This window comes from Pangasianodon hypophthalmus, chromosome 4, assembly GCF_027358585.1.
Source record: "Pangasianodon hypophthalmus isolate fPanHyp1 chromosome 4, fPanHyp1.pri, whole genome shotgun sequence".
Taxonomy (NCBI): domain Eukaryota; kingdom Metazoa; phylum Chordata; class Actinopteri; order Siluriformes; family Pangasiidae; genus Pangasianodon; species Pangasianodon hypophthalmus.
Genome location: NC_069713.1, coordinates 26,455,558 through 26,481,085, shown reverse-complemented (window position 1 = coordinate 26,481,085; position 25,528 = coordinate 26,455,558). Strand labels below are relative to the sequence as shown.

Sequence of the window (25,528 nt, the reverse complement as noted above, 5' to 3'; positions counted from 1 at the left end):
TTTGATAGCGCAGTTCAGTAGATGCAAGTCCAGGATCGGACATAACCCCCCATCCTTCTTTGGAATGATGAAGAGCGGCTGTAGACTCTCGAGAGAGAGGAAGAACACGTTCTATGGCCTCCTTCCTCAAGAGAGTGTCTACTTCTTGTTCCAATACCAGAGCCTGCTTGGGGCCCACTAGTGTGGGGACAACCCTGTTGAAGCGAGGTGAACGAGAACCAAACTGAATTCTGTAACCTCCTTCTACAGTCTGCAGGACCCATTGTGAGACATTTGGCAGAAGTTTCCACGCTACCAGAAAGTCTAGTAAGGGAACCAGCCTCTCGAGACTGGCCTCTGGTGCAGCTAGAGGACCCACTTCGGTGGCCTGAAGCGGATGACCGGCAGGGAACGACCAACTTGACCGTTCTACCGCCCTCACTTGAGGGAATGAGCTTTCCCGTGCCGTACCGCTGCCCGCTTCGAGGACCCCGACCGAGAGCACCGCTCTGACCCCTGCTCTTTCTGCGGGTCCTTCGGTGTCCTGAAGTGGATGACCGACGTGACCGCACAAGCCCGTCTCGGATCCCTCCGCTAAATCCACCTGCAATCCCCAGGATAACAGCCTCTGCTATGCCTCGGCAGAGGGAGCGGAGCACATGGAGTGGAAGAAGCTCACAATTATGACAGGAATGCTCCATTCTCAAACAGACGACGCACAAATCGTGTGTATCCCCACCCGTGATATAGTGCAGGCAGGAAGGAACAAACGATCTGAAACGCCGTCCGCTCGCCACAGACTTTGTTTTCACACTCTGTTTAGACATGCTTTTCACACATGCACAGACGCGCTCGCTGAAGAGCAAAAAGCTAATATGTGTGTTTGCCGGATGCACCTTTATGCTTCCTGGTTGCTCACGTCACCCATTGGACTGATTTCACACGTGCTTCAGAACGTAGTCTCACCAGGGGTTTTCCCAAAGCATTTTGACGCAGCTTGAGTTCCTGAAGGGGAACAACTCTAGCTATAGATGTACACTGCTAATGTGCAAAAAAAAAAAAAAACTCCCTGAGACTACAAGATAATAAGACAATCCAGACTCAAAAGGGAACCCCTTCTCTTCTGGGTGGCCCTGGATAGTGGGATTTTGATCATTAAAGCAGCAAACAATTGTATAGAGAAAAGGAAAAGTTTAATAAATGTGTTAAATGTTTGATATGATCATATTGTGAATAGGAGACATCTTATGAATATTATCACAGCAGGAGTGCTTAGGAAGTGCAAGGCTCTGTGGTATGCAGATAAGATTATCCACTGGAGCATGGAGGTGAGTCATAGTCATAAACATTTTTCGGGATGTGCATTTTAAGAAATGGAAATTTTAAGTTAAAATAATAATTAATACACTGACTGAAATTAAGCCTGATTTGTGAAGTTTCATGTAGTAAAATGTCATGTTAGAGCTGTTCTTCCATGATTAAATAACTATTTGTTCATTTTTCAGTTCATATACTTCCATTATGTATCTTATTTTGTTAATAAGTTGAAATTTAACAATTGTCCCCAAATTCCTTTTCAAGCTTAGAAAAAAGTATGAATATTTCTTCTAGAATTACTAAAGAACAAATATAAAATAAAATATATTAAAGAAATAAACAATGCATTTATTTTGGACTCACCCAGGACTAAGTTATCTCCACAGCAAGCACCGCTACACTGTGCTCTGAGCAGTGATACTTCTTTCTCCAGCATCTCTATGCGACTGGCTAGCTGCTGCAGCATGGTTGAAGCTGGGCATGAACACACTGCCTTGGGGATGTTGATGTGGTGGGTGAAAGTCACCTGGCTGTCCAAGTCCACTGATTGTTCCTCATACTCCTCACCTGATTTATCACTCCCTGTGGATCCCTTTGAGTCCAGATCCACTGAGCACAGGGACTCTAGTGGAATATTAATGTTGTACACATGGTTGAAGATCATGGGCTGGCTCTGATTGCTGGTGTTGCCACTACCATCTGTAGCTTGCCGTTTGATCCTAGCTGTCCATACTATTTTGTCCTTGTGGGCTGGCACAGCATTAATGCTGAGGAACAGCAATGCCAAGCTCATCAGAGAACACAATGCCATTATGGACCAACACATCATGGCTCCAGATCTAAAAGGAATAAAGAAAAATGATAATGCTAATTTAGTCTGTGATAGGAAACTAATTCAGAAAGGGTCAGTGGCCAACATCACACAGTGATTCCCTAGGGATATGGCATTAGGCAGTAATCAGGGCCAGTATGTGTATAAAGCTTCTGAGTAAAAACAGTCTTAGAAGTCTACTTAAGACCAAAAATATCTTAGTTAAAAGTGAATAAAATGTGTTATATAGCTGTTGTATAAAGCAACTCTTAGTGAGGATTAGAAAGTAACCCTAGGAGTAATTGCTGTATGACAATGGCATTGCTATAAAGAATAACCCTAGTAGTAAACCCTACTAGTAAGTATTAAGCCTAGGAGTAAATGCTGTATAACAATGACTGTAATGAGATCACCTACACCCCATTTTTGGAGTACAAGCTAATACAAGTGCACATACACACACATATACACACACACACACACTCTGATCAGCCATAACATTAAAACCACCTGCCTAATATTGTATAGGTCCCCCTTGTGCTGCCAAAACAGCTCTGATCCATCAAGGCTTAGACTCCAGAAGATCTCTGAACGTGTGCTGTGGTATCTGGCACCAAAACGTTAGCAGCAGATCCTTTAAGTCCTGTAAGTTCGGACTTGTTTGTCCAGCACATCCCACAGATGCTCGATCAGATTGAGATCTGGGGAATTTGGACGCCATATCAACACCTTGAACTCTTTGTCATGTTCCTCAAACCATTCCTGAACAATTTTTGAAGTGAGACAGGGCGCACTATCCTGCTGAAAGAGGCCACTGCCATTAGGGAATGCCGTGAAGGGGTGTACTTGGTCTGCAGCAATGTTTAGGTAGGTGATACATCTAAAAAGTAACATCCACATGAATGCCAGGACCCAAGGTTTCCCAGAAAATTGCCCAGAGCATCACACTACCTCCGCGGACTTGCCTTCTTCCCATAATGCATCCTGGTGCCATCTCTTCCCTAGGTAAGAAATGCACACGCACCCAGCCATCCAGATGATATAAAAGAAAATGTGATTCATCAGATCAGGCCACCTTCTTCTTTGCTCCAAGGCCCAGTTCTGATGCTCACGTGCCCATTGTAGGTGCTTTCGGCGATGAACAGGGGTCAGCATGGGCGCTCTTACTGGTCTGTGGCTACTCAGCCCCATACACAGCAAGCTACGATGCACACCTTTCTATCATAGCCAGCATTAACTTTTTCAGCAATTCGTGCTACCGTAGCTCTTCTGTGGTATTGGACCAGATGGGCTAGCCTTTGCTCCCCACGCACATCAGTGAGCCTTGGGTGCCTATGACCCTATCGCTGGTTCACCGGTTGTCCTTTCTTGGACCACATTTGGTAGGTATTAACCACTGCATACTGGGAACACCCCACAAGCCTGCCGTTTTTGGAGATGCTCTGACCCAGTCGTCTAGCTGTCACAATTTGGCCCTTGCTAAAGTTGCTCAGATCCTTACGCTTGCCCAATTTTCCTGCTTCCAACACCTCAACTTCAAGAACTGAATGTTCACTTGCTGCCACCCCTTGACAGGTTACATTGTAACGATATGATCAATGTTACACAGTTCACCTCTCAGTGGTTTTAATGTTTAACTGGGAAGAAATGGCACCAGGATGCACTATGGCAGGGGTTTTGGCAGGTGGGCCACAAGAGGGTGCTAGGGGGTCCGCGAAAAACATGACAGAAATAAAAAAATTACATGATTTACTTAAGATTTTGTTTTAAATAATTTATTTTTTATCCTAAGGCTATTAATAACCAAATCTATATATAGTTTTGTGATTTATATGAGTGGATCCTTGTAACGTATTTATCCCAAAATACTTTGCGTTTTATCATTTTGCATTTTACAGAAGGCTAATTTGAACTGAGCAATTAGCCACTGTGTACATGCTCTACAAATGATGGAAAGATTTTTGAAGAATCCCGATCCTGCAAGCAGTTCGTGTAAATCTGATGAAACTAAGGCGGACACTAAGGCAAAAACTAGAAAATATGACAAATCTTACATTGCGTTTGGTTTTACCTGCATGTTAAAGCAGGGAGTCGAGAGACCGCAGTGTGTTCTCTGTCAAGAGATTCTCTCCAACGAGTGCATGAAACCATCCAAGCTCAAACGACATCTAGAGCAGAAACATCCCAATGAGGCAGGAAAATCAACTGACTATTTCAAACATCAGGAGCTGTGTTTGGCCCGGCAGTCTAGTATTTTTCGGCAGCAAGCATCAGTCTGAGAGATGTTTAAAAGCTTCATATTTGGCATCCCTCCACATTGTGTGTGCTAAGAAGCCGCACACAGTTGGCGAAACATTATTATTACCAGCTACTAAAGACAACGTCAGGGAGTTATTTGGAGAAGAAGCAGCACGAAAGGTAGATTGTGTGCCTTTGCCGGACAATACAATGAGCAGACGCATAGGTGAGATGGCCAATGATATTGCATCGCAACTATTGCTAGTGGATGAAAGTACTGATGTAGCGAATCAAGCACAGCTAATGGTCTATATACGTTTCCTCGGTAAGGACTAATTTATCGAGGAACTTCTCTTTTGTAAACCCCTTGATGGCCACGGGGCAGCACATCGTTAATATGATGGATAAATTCATGACGGACAATTCAATAGACTGGTCTCGCTGTGTTGGAGTGTGTACTGACGGTGCTGCTGCTATGACCGGTAAGCACAGTGGCGTCATGACTCTGATCAAAGAGAAAGCCCAGACGCTGTTGCCACACACTGTATGCTTCACCATGAGGCTCTTGTGGCCAAACGCATTGAAGATGATTTGCATCAAGTGCTGAGGGATGTAGTAAAAACTGAACTATGTAAAATCACACCCCTTGAAACACAGGTTCTTCAGTTTACGCCCCAAAGAAATGGGTGCTGATTACGAGGGTTTGTTGCTCCACTCAGAGGTACGCTGGCTTTCCCGCGGGGCTGTGTTAAGCGCAAAGAGCTGAGAGAGTTTCTCTCTGGTGAAAAGCCAGAGCTTGCCAAATGTTTTGAAGATGACTTGTGGATACTGAAGTTGTCATACATGGAGGATGTTTTCCAGCATCTCAATGTCCTCAATCAGAGCATGCAAGGAAACAGTGTTCACATGCTGAACGCACAAGATATGGTGCGCGCATTCACGCAAAAATTATCCCTGTGGGAAAGCAAATTGCAAGAGGGAGTTACAGAAATGTTTCCTCTCTATAACCAGGAATGCATCTCCTCAACTGCTGACAACATCATGCCAGTAATTCAGCAACAACTGTCACATCTTCAGGGCTATTTTAAACGTATTTTCCTGATTTGAACAACACACACCTGGACTTTGTTAGAAACCTATTTGCACCAGGGGCTGGCACTCATCTGGATCTAGCAGCCCAGGAGCAAATGAAAATGTCTTCTATCTTTTGCCACAACTTGTGAAGCTGGATTTTCAGCAATGAAAGTACTTCAGTCCAAGCACAGAGCCTGTCTGGAGGTTGAAAGTGACATGCGCCTTGCTCTCACGAAAATGAAACCACTCTATTGCAAACTAAGTAGAAGCCACCAGGCTCATCCTTCCCATTAGGGGTTTTTGAATCAGTGAATGATTCAAATTGGTTAGATTGTGTTTGTAGTGCAAATGCAGTCCTTCAGATTTAACTTGTCACACTGTTCTAGTGTCTTAATACTGTGAAAGAAGGTATCCTGTTCAGTTAAGGAAAATATTTTGCAATTTTCCAGAAATAGCTAGTATAAAAAAAAAAAAACACTACAGAAACTACGAATGCTGTCCTTCAGGTTAAACTTTTTATCTATCAGTGCCTTAATTAGACAAGGTACTCTGTTCAGTAAATGTAAATATTTTGCAATTTTTTCAGAAATACAAAAAGCTACAGAAAATGGTTAATTGTGAGAATCATTTCTGGCTATAGTGAATTGCCAAATAATAAAAGAAATTTTTATGTAAATAGAATTTCAAATGTCTGTTTATTGTAATATGAATTGCAATATGTCTTTACATTACAAAATTTCAGTTTACATGTTTATAGCCTACTTAAAATACATAGCCTTTATATTTAAGGCAAGGGGGTCCCCTGCAAGGAATCCTCACATTTGGGGGTCCATGGAATTAAAAAGTTTGAAAACCCCTGCACTATGGTAAGAAGGCAAGCCAGCTAAGGCAGTGTGTTGGTCTGTTTAAGAGAACATTGTTTAATTAGCGATGTTCTGCTGGGAAACCTTGGGTCCTGGCATTCATGTGTATGTTACTTTGACACATACCATCTACATAAACATTGATGCAGATCAAGTACACCCCTTCATAGCAATGGTATTCTCTAATGGCAGTGGCCTCTTTCAGCAGGATCATACATCTTGTCACACTGCAAAATCTTTCAGGAATGGTTTGAGGAACATGACAAATGCTTCAAGGTGTTGACTCGGCATCCAAATTTCCCCAGACCTCAATCTGATCGAGCATCTGTGGGATGTGCTGGACAAAAAAGTCCATTGAGGCCCCACCTTGCAACTTAGAGGACTTAATGGATCTGTTGCTAATGTCTTGGTGCCAGATACTACAGCATACCTTCAGAGGTCTTGTGGAGTCCATGCCTCAATGGATCAGAGCTGTTTTGGTGGCAAAGGGATCTACACTAATATCGGGCAGGTGGTTTTAATGTTATAGCTGATCAGTATTTACTCAGTTTATTAATACTATACTCTATCCATGATGAAAATAACTGTCTATTAGTACTGTATTCTACTGATGATTAGAATAACTCAGTTTATTAGTACTGTATCTATGATGAGAATAACTCAGGGTGGGTGGGGGTACTGAGCCAACACAGAGTACGATATGTCTTTTTTTTTTTTTTTTTTTTTTTTTTTTGTTTTATTCTGGCAAATTTGTCAAAATGTATGAACAAATTATTATAGTTGGAGTTAGTTTTACCGTGGAAACAGAGCCCTTTTGAGAACTGAATGCATTAAAGCTCACCACTTGGCTACATTCTCCCCTGCTACAGTCAAAGCCCTCAGTGAACTAATACAGACCCTTCACTTGCTTCCCAGCTTCTCTAAAGAAACTGCACCAAGACTTGTAAGCACTTGGGAAAACACTTCTGGACTAAGTGATACGGAATTAACCACTAAAACGGATTTGACTGCACACCAGTGTTGGCTCTTTTTTTCCATTTTCTTTTTTTTTGTAAGTTGATTTTGTTTGTTTGTTTTATTTGACAAAATTTAAAACATAATACAAATCCATTGTGGTCCTCGATATTTAAAAAATGGATGAACAAATCATAAATGGAGTGCAATCAATCTCAAGTTCAGAAACTCACCACACCAACTTCAAATCATCAATTAAAAAACAACCATTTTTTCACTTCCCTTCTAAAAATACTATCAACTTGTATCTCTTGAATACACCCAGGTAATTTATTCCAAGCAACAGAGCTAGTATATAAAAAAGAATTTTTTCCCATTTCACTCTTAAATCTACAAGGATATATAGCATTACTACTCGCCCTTGTAGAATGACAGTGAACCTCTCTTAAAAATACATAGTATTCTAACAGATACTTTGGAACCATTTTGTTTAATATCTTAAACACCATCACCAGTTTTAGAAAAATTGTCCTTTTTTCAACTTTTAAAAATCCAATTTTCCTATAATGTTCCTCTTGCTAATGCATTAGTGGATTTACTTTCAAAATAACCCTACACAACTTATTTTGAGCAGTCTGCAATTTATTTTTTAATTTCTTTGAAATACCGCTATACCAAAAAGCTGCAGTGTAATCAAAGTGTGAATGCACTAATGCACCAGCCAACATTTTTAAAGTTTGAGTATCTAAGAAAGCCGCCTGTCTTGCTAAAAATTTTATTTGATTACAAATTTTTGAATGAGCTAAAGCAGCCATCCTTTCTCCTGTCAAATTGCTGTCTAAAACACAACACAAATATTTTACTTCTCGTTTAGGTGTAATAATTTGATCTCCAACCTTTACCTCTAATCTAAAGCATTTTTTCAATTTAGCAGCCGAGCCAAACAAACTTCAGTTTTCCCCAAATGTAAAGACAGTTTATTATGGCAAAACCATTTGGAGACCCCTTCAATCTCTCTACTTAATTCATTTGCAATATTTCCCTTCCTCTCATGAGACAGAATTATTGCTGTAACATCTGCATATAATAAAAGCTTATTTGAACAGGCCATTTTTAAATCATTAATATATAATAAAAAAAGTAAAGGACCTAATACACTCCCTTGCGGAACCCCACATGAAATAGTCAAACAATCCAAAAACACCCCATTTAAATCTACTATTTGACACCTATTTTCAAGGTAGGACTTAATCCATTTACAGGCTGTATTACTAAAACCCATTGCTTTAACTTTTAAAAGCAGAATACTGTAATCGACTGTATCAAAAGCTTTTTGCAGATCTAATAATACCATCCCACTTAACTTCCCTTTATCCATTTCTTTCCTTACATAATCCGTTAAATATAAAATTGTTGTCTCAGTGGAGTGTTTCCTCCTAAAACCAGATTGAAACTCATACAATATATTATGTTTAAGAAGATAGTCTTCAATCTGCTCAAAAATAATCTTTTCCATCACTTTTGATAATGCACTCAGAATTGACACCGGCCTATAATTATTACACTCAAACCTACTACCTTTCTTAAAAAGGGGAATAACTCTTGCTTGTTTTAACTCATCAGGAACCTTACCTTGACAAATTGAAAGATTTATAATATGGGTAACCATTGGAGTAATAAAGTTGGCTGAATCTTTAAGAAACTTCACTGGAATATTATCTAACCCTGTTGCTTTACTACTTTTAAGATTTATTAATTTCTTAAAAACATTATTCTCCTTTACTTTAGTAAACAAAAAACCTCCCGACATAATACCGCATTTAGCATAATACTCATTAACTAATTTGTCATTAAATATACCAATTTGTGCTGGAAGCTCATTTAACAATTTTTCTGCAACCATAGTAAAAAATCTATTAAAATGATTTGCTACCTTTATCTGATCAGATATCAATCTTCCATCTACATTAAGGCTAATTTTAGAACATTTTATCTTAGTCTTTTCCTGATACCCTAAGTCATTTAACACTCTCCACAATTTTTGAGAATCCTTCTTCATTTCACTAATCTTATCCTTAAAAAAGTTTTTTTAGCCTCTTTTACCATATCTCTTACCTCATTCCTTTTACGTTTAAATATCTCAAAATTATAATTATTTCTATCCCTTTTAAAAACCTTAAAACTATCATTACGCTCCTTAATTACCTTTAAAATACTATCCTTCATCCAAGGTTCAGTCCTTTGCTTAATTCTTATTTCTTTATAAGGTGCAACCTTACTCAGAACTTCTAAAAAATTAATCTTAAACCTATCCCAGGCCATATCCACATCATCACATTGCAACACCTCAGTCCAGTCAACCTTACTAAGTTCTTCTATAAAAACTTGTGGACTGTATTTTTTGAGTGATCTCAATTTTACTGTATTATGTTGCCTTATAGCCTCTCTCCTAGATTTCCTAATTACATATACTATACAATGATCACTAATACCAGCATCCAAGACACCACTTCTACAGATCTTAGAATTATCAGATACCAATACAATGTCAATGACAGTTTTAGTTTTAGGCGTAATTCTAGTAGGGTCCACAATAATCTGTTTCAACGCATATGATTCACAAAATAAATTAAAATGTTTATAAATTGAAGTATCATGTTTTTGCATATCCGTATTTAAGTCCCCAATAATTATTATCTCTTGACCAATATTAAAATTAGAAACACTTAAAATCTCATCAAGTCTCTCATAAAAATCATTCTGATCAGGTGGGCGATAGCATATACCCACTAAAATCGGTTTACTCTTAGGTAAAAAAATGTCCAGCCAAACAGCTTCAATAGCGGCACTGTCCAAGTCTTTCCTCTCCTTAAACATAACATCTGATCTAATATATGCACATACTCTTCCTCCTTTACGATTCCTGTTGCTTCTTAACAAACAGTAGTTTGCTATATGTATCTCTGCATCCAATATTGAGTCATCCAACCATGTTTCACTGCAACCAAACAGAGACACATTGGATTCCTGACATAAATGCCGCAATTCACTTATCTTTGGAAGCAGACTCCTAACATTGAGATGAGCCATGTGAAATCCCTTCAAAGTACCGATGTCCCTCATTTCGTTGATCTCCAAAGTTGTTTGATCCCGTGAAAACTGCGCGTCTTCCTCAACAGACCTGGCTCTGGGCCTCGGTGTCCTCGAAGTCCTGCCACCTTCCTCAGATGTAGAAAACATATCCACCAAACCATTCTCCTTTCGAATTACATCTCTTGTTTCAAAACAAGGAGGCAAATCTCGCCATCGATCCGCTATAGAACTCCATTCCACGGCAATTTCCGAATGCCGACATTGCTCTACAGTCGAAACTTGGGGTCTCATATCAGAATCGCCCGAAATAAAACCTTCAAAATCCCTCGAAACAGGCCCAGGACATTGATGAATATCTCCTGACAAAAGGAGACACATCATTATAATCACCTAGTCACTTAAATGTCTTCTCATTTTTCCGCTACGTCGTTGTTTCCTTGAACAGTTAATCCACAGATGGTAAATCAGCGAAAAAACAACACTCTTTCCAAAACCGAGATGTTTACATCCACATCGTGTTTTTTTTTCTTCTCTCCCAATATTAAAAGAAAATTCGTCCACCTCCTTCAAACGATTAAAAAGAGTATACAACAGTGAGAAAATGAACAGCGATATTACCACTCCACACCTGCCTGCCGCCATTTTAATGTTCGTTAATGTTTAGTGGAGAAAGTCATGCAGAGTATTGTTCAATCTCTCACACTGAGTGTTTTCTTCTGGACAGTGGGGTGTGGTATGAGACTTCTTCACTTCATAAAGCTTGCACAATTCTGTGATCACCTTGCTCTCAAAATTCCTCCCTTGGTCTGACTGCAACCTCTCAGGACCCCATACTTCAGGAACCATTCTTTCAACAGGATTTTGTCACTCATGTCAGCTTTCTGGTCATGGGTAGGGAATGCTTGGGTGCTACCAAGTCCACTGCTACCAATTCAGGAGGTCTTAAGGCAGTGAACACTTTCATCGGTGGGTGGCTTTTAGCTTGTGGCATCTTTGTCAAAATACTTCTGTGACACTTCTTGACCCAGTTTTCCACATCCTCATACATCCTTACCCAGAAACATATCTGCCTTAACAAATTCAGAATGTGCTCTATTCCCTGGTGCCCCATGTCATTATGGACACTCTGAAGCATTTTATTTTTCAGACAGGATGGTAAGAGGAGGTGGTAACATTCACCCCACTTGCCATCCTCAATGACACAGTAGAGTAACCCCTCATTTTCTCAGATCTTGTCCCACTGCTTCAACAGGTAGAGCACTCCCTTTCAGAAGCTAGATCTTTCCAACCTGTTGGGTTTCCTGTTAGCCCTCCAAAATTTACAAATAACACCCACAGTAGGATCTTGCATTAGAAATGCACATAGCTTATCTCTGGTGTAGCCTAGGAGGGTCTCAGTATTTCCTTGAAGCTCACACCTAGAGTTCACCCGGACTCCATTGCATGAATATCACTGACCCTAGATCAGGCTCTAATGGATCAGTCTCTGTCCAGAAGGCTGCATATAGTCACACAGTCATCAAACTCTGCATGATCATGGTCAACTTTAGGCTCCCCTGCTAATGGCTGCTTAGAGAGCATGTCAGCAGCTGCATTACATTGGCCACACCTATAGAGAACCTCAAAGTCAAACACAGCTAGCTGAGCCACCCATCTCTGCTCCACAGCACCAGGTTTAGATATTTTAAGGTGACAGAGGGGGTTATTATTGGTAATTACAATTAATTTAGACCCCAGTAAATATACTCTAAATTTCTCATATACTTTCCATTTAAGGGCTAAAAGCTCAAGTTTCATACTGCTGTAATCACAACCATTCCACAACCATATACTAGCGTAGGCTATGACTTTTTTGTGTTGCTGATAGGATGGCCCCGAAACCATGACTGCTGGCATCAACCTCCATTATGAATGAAAGTGTGAAATCAGCAAGCCCTAACAAGGGGGCAGAAGTCAGCTTTTCTTTCAATTTAAAGTTCAAGTTCAAGAGGCTTTATTGTCATTTCAACCATATACAGCTGGTACAGAACACAGTGAAATGAAACAAGGACTCCAGGACCATGGTTACATAAACAACCCAGAGCTTCATGAGACTACACAGAACTAATCTAGACTACAAAGACATACACAGAACTACATAAAGTGCACGTGTGCAAATGTGTGCAACAGTGCAACAGGACAATAGGCACAATATAGGACAGTGCAGCACTGACCAGTACACAGTTCTTGTGTGGAATAAGGTGCAAAGAGATATTACAATATAATAATAGGTGTTGTAAACATACTAATTAGCAGCAAAAATGCATGTGGTCAACACAGACATACAGATTTTGTATACAGGGTCTTAGCAATTTAAGAAAGAAACGTGCAAAAATTGCAGAGGTAGTGGAATGGTATTCGGTTGTGTATGAGTGTGTGTGTGCTTGTGTGTATGTGTGTCTGGGTTGGTGTCAGTCCAGTCTCTGGGTATTGAGGAATCTGCGGGAAGAACTTGTTAGACAAGTTTCTTGGGGGAAGAAACTGTTAGACAGTCTGCCCGCGTGGGCCTGAATGCTTTGGTACCTTTTGCCAGACAGTAGGAGGGTGAAGAGTTTGTGTGAGGGGTGCGTGCGGTCATCCACAATGCTGATGGCTTTGCGGATGCAACGTGTGATGTGAAAGTTTTTGATGAAGGGAAGAGACACCCTGTCCTCACTATCTGCTGCAGAATATTGCGACCTGATATGGTGGAATTTCCAAACCAGGCAGTGATGCAGCTTCTCAGGATGCTCTTGATGGTGTAGAATTGTAGAATGTGATGAGGATGGGGGGGTGGGAGATGGGCTTTTATCAGACTTTGCAGAAAGTAGAGATGCTGTTGTGCTTTCTTGGTTATGGTGCTGGTGTTGGGGGACCAGGTGAGGTTCTCCACCAGGTGAACACCAAGGAATTTTGTGCGATGGAGGAGCCGTGGATGTTCAGTGGACAGTGTTTGTTCCATTATCTCCTGAAGTCAAGAACCATCTCTTTTATTTTGTCCACGTTCAGGGAGAGGTTATTGGCTCTGCACCAGTTCGTTAGCCGCTGCACCTCCTCTCTGTATGCTGACTCATTACTCTTGCTGATAAGACCCACCACGGCCATGTCATCGGCGGACTTGATGATGTAACTCGAGCTGTGCATTGCGGCACAGTCAGGAGTCAGCAGAGTGATGGTGTGGTGTGGTGGTGCTGGAGATGCTGCTCCCGATCCAGACTGACTGAGATCTCCCAGTAAGGAAGCCTAGGATCCAGTTGCAGAGGGAGGAACTCAGTCCCAGTAGGCTTAGCTTTCCAATCAGGTGCTGAGGAATGATTGTGTTGAATGCTGAACTGAAGTCTATGAACAGCATTCAAATTTAAGTGCCTTGTTTGTCCAGGTGGGTGAGGGTGGAGGGTGATGGCGATGGAGTTGTCTGTTGAGCATTTGGGATGATATGTGAACTGCAGGGGATCCAGTGAGGGGGGTGGCAGAGTCTTGATGTGCCTCATGATGAGGCTCTTGAAGCACTTCATGACGATGGGTGAGTGCGCCGGGATGGTAGCCATTGAGGCAGGACACTGAAGACTTCTTTGGCACAGGGACAATGGTGGAGGCCTTAATGCACGTTGGAACAATGGGGCTGCTCAGGGAGATGTTGAAGATGTCAAAAAGAACATCCGCCAGCTGGTCTGCACATCCTCTGAGAACTCTGCCAGAAATGTTGTTTGGTCCAGCAGCCTTCTGTGGGTCGATTCTGTGTAATGTATTCCTCACATCAGCTGTGGTAAGACACAGCACCTGGTTGCTGGAAGGAGGAGTGGTCTTCCTCACCACCACATCATTCTGCACATCAAACAGAGCGTAGAAGTTGTTCAGCATATCTGGAAGGGAGGCATCACTGTCACAGGCATGTGATGTCCTGTAGTTGGTGATGGTCTGGAGGCCTGACACATGCACTGTGTGTCGCCTCTGTCCTTGAAGTGACTGTGAATTTTCTGCGTGTGCGCGCTTTGCCTCTCTGCTAGTCTGGGACAGTTTGGCCCTCACTGTTCTTAGGGTCACCTTGTCACCTGCTCTGAAGGTCTTCAGCAGCACAGGCACCTTAACAGTAATCCATGGCTTCTAGTTGGAGCATGTGGTGATGGTCTTGGAGACAGTGATGCACTTGCTGACATAGCTGGTCACTGATGCCGTGTAATCCTCCAAGTTAGTGGAGTCACCATCAGTTGCAGCCTCCCTGAACATATGCCAGTCAGTGTGCTCAAAATAGTAGTGAAGAGCAGAGATGGCTCCTGCTGGCCAGGTTTTTACCTGCTTCAGAACTGGTTTGGGGCATCTGACAAGCGGTCTGTATACTGGGATTAGCATAATAGAGATGTGGTCTGAGTAGCCGGGGTGGGGGCAGGGCTCTGTGCAGTACATGCCAGGGATGTTTGTGTAAACAGACAAGCGCATTCGCCCTTCTCGTTGCAAAGTCCACATGCTGATGGAATTTAGAGAGCACTGACAGTGACAATAAACAGTGCATCAAGTGTGCATTCTGCAGTTTGCTAATAGTGTATTTTACCGTTTGTATTCCTCACATCAGCTGTGGTAAGACATAGCACCTGGTCGCTGGGAGGAGGAGTGGTCTTCCTCACCACCACATTATTCTGCACCTCAAACTGAGCATAGAAGTTGTTCAGCATATCTGGAAGGGAGACATCACTGTCACAGGGTATGTTTTTAGCCTAGCACGGACCCTCGCCCTCTTGCTGCGCATCTGCTTCCTTGCACGCTGCTTAGGACATCCCCTCCCCCAGCCACTGACATCAGGCAACGCCAAGGACTGGAGGCCTGGTCCCCGCAGCAAGCCGAGATCACGTAGCTTCTCTAGCAGATCATTGTGCAGGTTGGTTATTGTATGATTCCTATACTGTGGCAATATTTGGCAATGGTAGACACAAACACAAGTTGCCACCAATTAAACCAGCAATATCCATTTGCTGTAAATAAATAAATAAAATAAAAAAGACAGTTGGGCTAATAAACTGGAGTAGCCACTGTGTGCTATTGCCATTTTTTTTTTTTGCATATTGCAGAACCTGGGGTCAGAACACAGGGTCAGCCATGATATAGCACCCCTAGAGCAGATAGGGTTAAGGGCCTTGCTTAAGGGTGCAACAATGGCAGCTTGGCAGTGCTAGGACTTGAACCCCTGACCTACTGAGCAGGAACTCAGAGCCTTAACCATTGAGCCACCACTGCCCTACAAGTGGGCAAAGGAGGCTTGTCAACGAATGACAGAAACTTCCTTCAGGTCTGGCAATGATTCACTAGATCCTTCAGGTCTTCCTTCATGAAGGCAATGATTCACTAGATCATGAAGAGATCCAGCAATCTGTGAAAAACCCTTAACAAACCACCAGTAATAACTGCTAAGGCCTAGGAATGATCATAGCCCTTTTACTGAATTGGAATCTTCCCATTGCTGAACAACGGAAATTTCGTCCCAATGCCCTGTGCCCTTCTGTTGCAAGAAATTACATTTCACTGGTTTGACCTTCAACCCGGTCTCCTTAAGCCACTTCAGTACAATCTCAAGCCTTGCTAAGTGATCTGAAAAAGTTTGGGAGAAAACTAGAATGTCGTCCAAATAAACCAGTATTATATAGAAGATCAGGCTGCTCATGATCGCCTGTGGCCTGTTGCTGGCATATTGCAAACTCAAAAAGGAATGCTCAAAAATACTACAAGAAATCACCACAATTAGGTAGGTCAATGTCCAGTGCCACAAAATCTAACTCAAGATAACCAAGGTAGGTCTAACCCAATGGCAGTGGTAATTTTCAACAACCCCATTGTTGACTGTATGTCTTTGTCTGCTCCACTCAGGTTTTCTCACTTGGCACCCCAGTGTCTAATAAACAAGACATAGATACACTATCTACATTTAGTTCATCTATAGGACATTTAGCCACTGCATGCTGAAACAACTGACTACAACTGATTTCCGGCCTGTGCTCTTGGCCGTTCACTGGGTTAATTTCCTTCCAAAGTCTTTTCAGTGTGAGATCTCTTACTGCATTGGTCAATTCACCAGTAGTTTTACCCAGTTTGGCAAGCACCTTTACTATGTCCTGCAGTGTCACAGCTTGTTTTCCTGGTACATTCATTGAAGCACACTCTGAGCTTTCCTTTACTTTATTTTTGGTTACAATGCTCCTAAATTTTACACTTTTGTTACTGATTTTACAGTCCTCAAATGACCAAGTCATAGCTTCATCACACACTTCAATTACAATTACAATGAATGTGGTTTACCCCTCACAAACGGAGCTCCCTACAAAGAGAATTATCCATTACTCCCTCTACAAACTGATCTCGGGGCATGAGCTGAGCCTCGAACACTATATTTTATGACCGCTTTATAACTGTATTCAGTATTTTTGATAAAGCATGAGAATAGTCACGAAGGTCTTCACCTTCAGCTTGCCTACAGCCATAGAATATACACAGCAGTTGGGAGGCACTGCACTTCTCTCCTTAGATAAGTTAAGAAGTCATTTGGCGGTACAGAGTCTCTACCCATAAGTAACCTCACTTCTTTTAAGGCTGTACCCCTTAACAGAGAAATTACAAAATTTGATCATCAGTAGTTCTGTTTTCAGCCCCCAGAACACATTCCACTTCCTCGATGACCTCATCTACTGACCTCCCATCTGTAGTTACATCACCACTAAACAGCTGAATGTGGGCTCTCTAGGTACTTGACCATATTGACCCCTCCAATCCCTCCAATCTTCACCACTACTGTATTTTACATCTAACTAATCTAACTGCCCCACTCCTGGTACCAACATGTGTGGGCAAGTCTCAAGTCTACTTTATTTATAGAGCCCTTTCCACTACAAAGTAGACCAAAGGACTGTACAGCAGCACTATAATACAAGGATAGTAAAACAAAAATCAACAAAACAGAAAAATAAATATAACCTTGAAGAAAAAATTAAAACAATTTACATCTTCCAGAAATCAACAATTAAAAGCCATAGAAATATGTTTTCAAGCAAGATTTAAAAACATCAACTGAGGGTGCAGATCTGATGTAGGTGGAAGAGTATTCCACAGTCTTGGGCCAGCGACCGAAAATGTTGTCACACCAAGCAAACCTGAGGGCAAAATATCCCAACTGGTAGCTGAACATTTCAATTGAGCAATAATATGACCTATATCAATAGATGAAACCAGATCAAACCGTGAGAGGTGCAGACTCCAACCATGACACATCAGAAAAGGTACTAAAGATCTCGCCAAAAGCCTGTGGGATAGATGGAGTAATTGCACGAGAGCAAACATAAGAGGACTGACTCTTCATTCAGGATTCCCTCATTTCATTCAGCGCTTTTACACTGAAAATAACAGGCATATTATTAGAAATGTCATTAACATCAACATCACAAATTGACAACCCTAAGGAAAAAAACAAGGTCCAAAGTATGTCCTTTCTCATGAGTCCATTAAGTCTGAAAACTCCTTGACCAAAGGCTTCCCAGGACAACAAATATGAATATTAAAATCACCAACAATTAAGATATAATCAGACAGTAACAAAATAGAGGACAAAAAGTCAAACTTCAAAACTCAAGTAGTTCATGGTCGGGTTAGGGTAAGGGTTAGGGTTAGGCTAACCCACTGTATTCTACTGATAATCAGAATAACTCAAGTTTTATTAGCACGGTATTCTACGGATGATAAGAATATCTCAGTCTATTAGAATTGTACTCTTATATTGTTGATTAGAATCACTCAATACTGTATTGAGTATTAGAATCACTTCATGTATTAATATTCTACCTTAGTGAGGATGAGAATCACTCAAGGTATTACTACTGTGTCTGTGTACTGAAGGTGAGAATGAAGCACTGTTCCACCACAGCATGGCATGTTTTTTTTGTTTTATTTTATTCTGGTCCCCAAAGCAGATACTGCATGGTGACGAAGACTTGCCTGGCCATAGTGATGGCGAGCAAAAAGCTGTCTGAAGTGACAGAACTTACATATCCACACCTTCTGTTGGTTAATCATTACTGGTATGGCCAACTGGCTTGGGTTTTACTCCTCTTTTCTGTGATGGTCTATGGTGAAATTGAATTTGCAATTCTCCAGTGCCTCCTGGACTTGTGTACAAAAGACCTGCCCAGGCACTAGTACCAAGTGGCATAAAATGTTTTTAACAGACTATGGCAATGTCATTTAAGCCGGCCAAACTTACCTTCTTTTTGTGTTAGAACAATGATTTCCCCTGCCCTGTGGCTATCATTCTCACAGCTTGGAGCACTGCCTGTAAGATTTCTGTGCCCACTGAATATCCTGTCATCGGTATTATGAATTCCAAGAATAAATACACCATGGTGTTAGACTTACACTTGCAGTGTAACCAGTGTATCACTCAATTAGTATTGTACACAGATATCCTGCACCCTTTTATGAAATTGGTACATTGTGGAGTAGCCCAGCCACTGACATAGACTACTACTACTACTACTACACTAGGCCATGTGCCTGCTTTCTGAGGCAGTGCTGAATATTGATAAATATGAGTATTTATCTGAATATTGATAAAACTGATAAAGGTCAACACACTCTTCTTGATGATGTAGATTTTACCCTAACAATTGTATGCCATCTTTTGCAAGACTTTTTGAGTCCTTGACTAGAAGATGAGCACGCACCAACAACCATGTTGCAAAGTCACTGAGCACACATCCCCCCTTTTTGATGTTTGATGTGAACATTAACTGAAGCTGTTGACATTTGTCTGAATGATGTATGCATTGCTTGGATAATTGCATGAACGGGCAGGTGTACAGCTGTTTCTACATACAGTATATATGGATATATTTAAAACTGTCTGAAATATACTAAATCTAAGACAAAATAAAAAAGTGCCAAGGTACTAAGAATAGAATATAGAGTTCCAGGACTTCTGTGAGTGTTTTTCTCTGCTGACATTTTCCATCTTTATTAGGGTGACAGTGGACCAGTCTAAGCAGACACACACTTTATTACTGTTCAATCTCCTGACTATAAATTGAAGACATTAATGTCTTGAACTTTATTTTGACTTGGTTTGGCGATCAGTATAGCATGTCTAGGATTCAACCAGCTGTCAACCATGAGCCATGAGGCCCCCGTGTGATATGAGCTCAAATAACCAGCAATTAAGGAAGCCTTTTGTTTGGACCATCTGCCTTGCTAAGCCATCCCAATCCACATCCCTGCTATGTCTTGCTGGGATTGGAATGGTCTTTGCTCTCATTGAATCAGCTAAACCTCTATGCCTATACTTCACAACGTTAAGTGTGTTTTTCTTTTTCTCAGTCTAGCCTCTGCAAATGTGTAACATGTTTTATATACCAATGTACCCTTTCTACATAGTGTGTTAATCAGAAAGCAAAGAATTTAAGGCTAACACTCCATAACCTAGCCTCAGCATGTACAACCAAATACATCAACTTCTTATACAGTGTCAAGCTTGGTAATACTTCTGAAGTTACAGATTCAAACTGACGATGTAAATTAACCCGACACTTAATGAAATTGTACATATTAGACTTGTTGTTATTCTGTAACTATACCAATGTATACAGAAGTTAATTGTTACACTTACGTATGCAGTGTTTGGTATATGTGTGTTTCTCTTCATGTTTTTAACTGTTGGTAATTTGCAAATTTAAATACCTCATTCCACACGTTTATTATAAGCATCAAGGACAAATAAGGCCGAATTATAATAGGAAATTGAGAGGTATGTGACCTAAAGGGTCACATGCTAATTAGCTGGAGGGCCAGGCAAACTAGTCACCAATTGCCTTTAGGCTGATCTTTGGTTGGCTGAAACCCCTAGAGGGCTGGTTTAGCCAAACTGCTTGAAACCCTCATGGTCAAGCAAATCATGGAACTGGAAGAACCCCAAGGCTCTCTGTTTGTTGGCATCGTCTGGCCCATCTCTTCACTTGGCCGTCCAGTCTCCATCCATTGTCTCTGTCAATGACCAATGACTTCTCCAAAATCCTCCAACGATTATCTGACTAGAATCCTCTGACCACCAACAACTACCTCCAAGCAAAGCAAGTATCGATACCTCCCAACTTTAGTCTAGTGGTTTTTCATACTTTTCATACAGTCTAAGAACCCAACCTTCTGTCTTCTATCACTGGTTTCTCTTATGCCATATTCATATGTGTATGTGCATGTATGTTTGTGTCTGAGTGTGTTATGTGTATATAGTAGGTTAGTCTATGTGTAGTAGTGTAATAAAATCTCATCAGTATTCAAGGTGACGTTGTGCTGTGTTTCCTTGCTCACCATCTAAGTTCCTAAGGTACCTGTTCTTGTTACCGTACTCTGAAATAATCATCATAGACATCATAGAACTAGACTAAAGTTGGGAGGTATCGATACTTGCTTTGCTTGGAGGTATTACTGTCGATGGCCACGATAGTAATAACTTGCCAGAGTTGATAGATGCCTCGCTAAACATTTCAGTGGATGAAATGAGCAGTTAGTGGTGGTAAATTAATTCTGATGGAATTCTCCCAAAGTAATTAATATTGCTGTTTGTATTAATGATCTCTACTTCCATAATTGGTGGAAGATTAAAATAAGTTAACATTCAAATGAGCTAAATTCCTTACATATTGGTGTAGAATGCATACACCTTATACTGAGATTCTGAGCAGGACAAAGTGTCAACTTGAGTGTTTATCTGTTCTATAATTCTGGAATGATTAATAACGAGTCTTTATGCACGTGTCGGGCCTATTATAGACAAAGATTGCGTGAAGTTCCCCTTCTGTGGTTGAAGGTTGTAATGACACTTTCATCGCACGATTGTAATGGTACCCAAATAAGTTTAGGCTGTTTCTGATGAAGAAATCTCAGTAACAGTGTTAAGGATAGAACTGAGTGATGTTCCTCTATTCTTCCTCAAAAGGCCTTATTATTTAGCTAGACAGATGTCATTGCGTGTTCCAGTGCCATTCAACTAGGCTATGTTAACTTCCTAGGGTTTAACCATTAGAGTAGCTAACGAATGTGTGCCCTCTTTACCTGTGAAACGAATAAATATATATGAATCTTGCTAATACTGTGTATCAGTCCCCGAGTGCAATTTGAAAGGGAGTTTTGAACGTTGCATGATTGCATAAGAAAGTTTGCCTCGGCAGCGAAGAAACCCTGCCGTGTAAATCTGTTGATAAATAATTATGGGAAATCTGCCTGGTGAAGAATCATAGTCGCTGCGGAAGCGAGTACGTAGTGAGTGTAAAAGCCATATGATAAGTACTCCTTTTTGTTTTGTTGAATAAATGTGTGAAGTGCCACCACACGCGACTGCTGCTGATTATATGTACAATTTGAGTAGGCAACACCCTTCCCGTCATCTAATTACATCAACGCGGGTTGCTATAACAACGACTGTCTACGGAAGCACTAGAAAGCTCCTACGAGGTCCTGTCGTAACAGCGCATGCGCCGTCAACCTACGCTATATCCTGAACAGAGCATTTCCGGTAGCTAAGCAAACAGCCTAGCGGATGTTCAGCAAGCTACGCTAGGCTACACTATTCTGTTCTTTGTGCTCCTCCCAGTTTAGAAACCAAGCCTGTAAGAATCATCAATAGACCTAGCCAACCATTCACAGTAAACCACTAACTGACACGTGTTCTCCTTTCCCTTTTACCACAAATACAGCCTATCCACCAGCACAGCTAGCACAATCCGACCCAGTCCTGGTTAAAACCAAGGCACAGGAAAGGCAGCAGATAATTTTTCACTGTCATAAGTCTCCCTTGTTCAGTAACCTCTGATAAACGGTCCGATTGACTGACCCCAAGGTTGTACGAAGCCAATCCTAGCAGGGATTTCTCTTGTTTGTCCAATACATAATGACTGTCTCTTCTGACCTTTACCTTTCCTCTCCACTAACAATCCTCTTTGACAGTTTGACAGTCTTTGACAGACTCCCAACGCACACCTAGTCCACACCAAGCATTAAGCTTCTAATCCTGCAAAGGTCGGTGCCAGTCTCATGTTCTAGTGTTTCATTATAGAGTACCACGATGTCTTGGGCAGTCACCCCCACAGCCCACTGGCTCCCTGTCTAACAACCTCCTAACCCAGCTGAAGCTAAGGGATACCAAGGCCAAAGTGGAGGAACTAAAGACCCAGTCCAAGGAACTCCAGAAGGACGCTATGCAGACTCAGCGGCACATGGAGGACAGGAGGGAGCTGGAGGCCAAGGAAAAAATAAAGAGGCTCCAAGTGGCTTTGGCGGATTTGCAAGTGGACAACAGGACCTTCAGGAGAAACCATCTGGATGCCCAAAGGCGACACAACCACAGAACTTGACCAAGACCCACCATGTTCTGGCAAACTGCTATGCACCCTGAACCACACGCAAGATTCAGCTTGATATTGTCCCAAAATCACCTCAGAAATAGAATTACATGGAGTAACAACGACGGACTCGGTCTTAGCCCTCTGAGACAACTCATCATCCGAAACTGTTCCACATTCTAGTACAAAACACACCAGGACTACCACATGTTACCAAATGCACCTGGTTGCCCCTGGACCCTCACCTTTGAACCATGACCACCACCAAGAGCCCCTACGCCCTAAATGTGAGGTGGAATGGAAGATGTCTGACTCAGTACTTCCTTGTCATCCCAGACCTACCCCATGACGCTTACATCGGAGCTGACATCCTAATGAGGCTCGATGCGTGCGTGGACACACTGAACCAGGCAGCGTGCACCTGGGATTCAAATGGATTCAAAACAGCCAATAATAAACCAGTGAAACACCAACACCTCTTCAAAGCATGTGATGCCATCACCACTAAGGATGACATGCTAGTATACTGGAAAAAGTTCCAAAGCCACTTACACAAACCTGGCAAAGATAAAGATTACAATGAACAAACAGATGCTCTTGGTAAAGCAAGCGCACTACAGCGGTCATCCATGGTCACTACCCACCCTCCCTCCCTCCCTCCCACACCTACAATGGCTGTCGTCACCCGCAATCATTGCGGCAATGCTCAAAATGCTCTGGCCTCGACTGCCCTTCATTTGACCTCTCAATTCTTGCCCAGCAGCCTGACCTTGCTGCAAGTCTCTGATGCCTCTCTAAAGACTATGATTGCCCGTCTGTCTGACCCACACACATGCCTGATCACACCCTCTGACCTCATGGCATGTCTTGACCTCAGACACCTCAATGATCTCAAGCACAGGTTGCGTTGCGTCTCCACGATGGCATATTGCTTTATGTCCCTGACAACTCCTGCGCCAAAGCTTGTGGTTCCTCAGTACCAAAGGGGGGTGATGCTCACATACGCCCATGATGCACCCTGTGCCAGACACCACGGCACCAAAGCCACCTACGAGATGCTGAAACAGGTGGTATACTAGCCTGGCATACAACAGGATGTAGCAGAATATGTGAAAGGGTGCCTAGTGTGCTGTCAGTTCCAATCAGCAAACCCAAACTACCAGGCTCCACTACAACGGGAAAGAATCACATTCCCAATCCCACAATCACAATCAAATCCAATACAGATTTGAATATTTGTTAGTAGTCACTAAGTGTGGTAGAATATTTAAATTTTAAGACTGTCCTACATCTTTTCCTTTTTAAATCTAGATAAATTTTATTAATATGCAGTGCACAATTGTGCATAATTTCCATATATTCTTTTTTGATACCAAACTGTTCCTTCATGAAATGGTACATTTTAGCTGTTTTCCAGCACTGCTTTTTCTAAGAGAGCAAATCCTTATCAATGGTCATAAATTTATTCTTCATGTTATGTGATGTTTAAAGTTACTGTAATATTTATAAATGATCAAGACAGTTTGTTTTTAGTTTTTGTTTGGAAAATGCCAATGCCTTTATTCAATGCCTTGCTATGTTTTCTTGCAAAAATTATACATATTTAGAATGATACAAGCATGAGAGTACATCCTTCAGCTTAATGACCACAGACTTCAACGAGGCAGACCAGATAATAAAGCTGGATGTTGTATGATCATACAATGTTACAAAACATGGACCCATAATGTTAGCAAAATACCAGTACAATTACAATTTTTGGGTCATTGTCCAACTGTACTGTGAAGCACCATCCTCTCAGGTTTACAGCATTTGACTGAATCTGAGCAGACAGTATATATATATATATATATATATATATATATATATATATATATATATATATATATATATATATATATATATATTTTTTTTTTTTTTTCTTTGTATATATTATTTTTCTATATTTTCTTATTTTATGTCGGAACAATTTTATAAAGCATTTCACTGCTTATGCATGTGACAAATAAAATTTGAATTTGACATGTTTGACAGATGATGTGGTATGCTTTGGATCATGAGCTCTTCCTTTCCTTTTCCATACTTTTCTCTTCCCATCATTCTGGTACAAGTTAATCTTGCATCAGAACTGGTCAGGCTTTTTTTAAGAGTTTCTTTTTAAACAAAGTCTAATCTGGCCTTTCTGTTCTTGAGTGTTACCAGCAGTTTGCATCTTGGGGTAAATCATCTGTATTTACATTCATGAAGGCATCTCTTGATTGTAGACTTTGACAATGATATGTCTACCTCCTCCAGAGTGTTCTTGACTTGGCTAGATGTTGTGAAGGAGTTTTTCTTCAACAAGGAAAGAATTCTGCGATCATCCCCTTTAATTTAATTTAAATGGAGGGACTATGTAAAAAATGGTTGTAATTCCTAAACAGTTAATGCAATGTTTTTATTAAACCCCTGAAAGTCTACACTTCAATCAGATCTTGATTCATTTGCTTCATTACAAATCCATTGTGGTAGTGTACAGAGGCAAAATTACAAAAATTGTGTCTCTGTCCAAATACTTATGGACCTGACTGTGTATACAGTATGTACTAATAATTTTTTTTCTATGTGACAAACGCATCCCAATTAACAAGCAGAATCAACAAATGTAGTTTCCCTGAATAGTTCTTTACAAAGGTTTTAAAATATTCTCATATTATTGTCATAAATAAAAAAATATCTATGAGAATGAATTAAAGCTGGTGATTTAAAAGAAGACAACGTTTGTGGGTTAACCACACAACTGGCAACACTGCCTACATATCTCCACTCTGTTTTTGATC

At 41.1% G+C, this 25,528-nt stretch overlaps 1 protein-coding gene across 8 annotated transcripts in view; it reads right to left on the bottom strand.

Moving 5' to 3' along the window:
* The window catches only part of tnr (tenascin R (restrictin, janusin)), a 171,186-nt gene that overhangs the window by 57,838 nt on the left and 87,820 nt on the right, over positions 1-25,528 (bottom strand). For 7 of the 8 annotated variants that reach the window (XR_008301687.1, XM_053233699.1, XM_053233700.1 and 4 more), the window contains one exon: positions 1,660-2,135. Coding sequence is in view for 6 of the 8 variants with exons in the window: in XM_053233699.1 (XP_053089674.1) it covers positions 1,660-2,135 (476 nt within the window). In the remaining 2 variants the exon portion in view is untranslated. Of the gene's footprint in view, positions 1-1,659; positions 2,136-25,528 lie in introns of those variants that run through there. The other variant, XM_026936643.3, reaches the window with a different exon arrangement.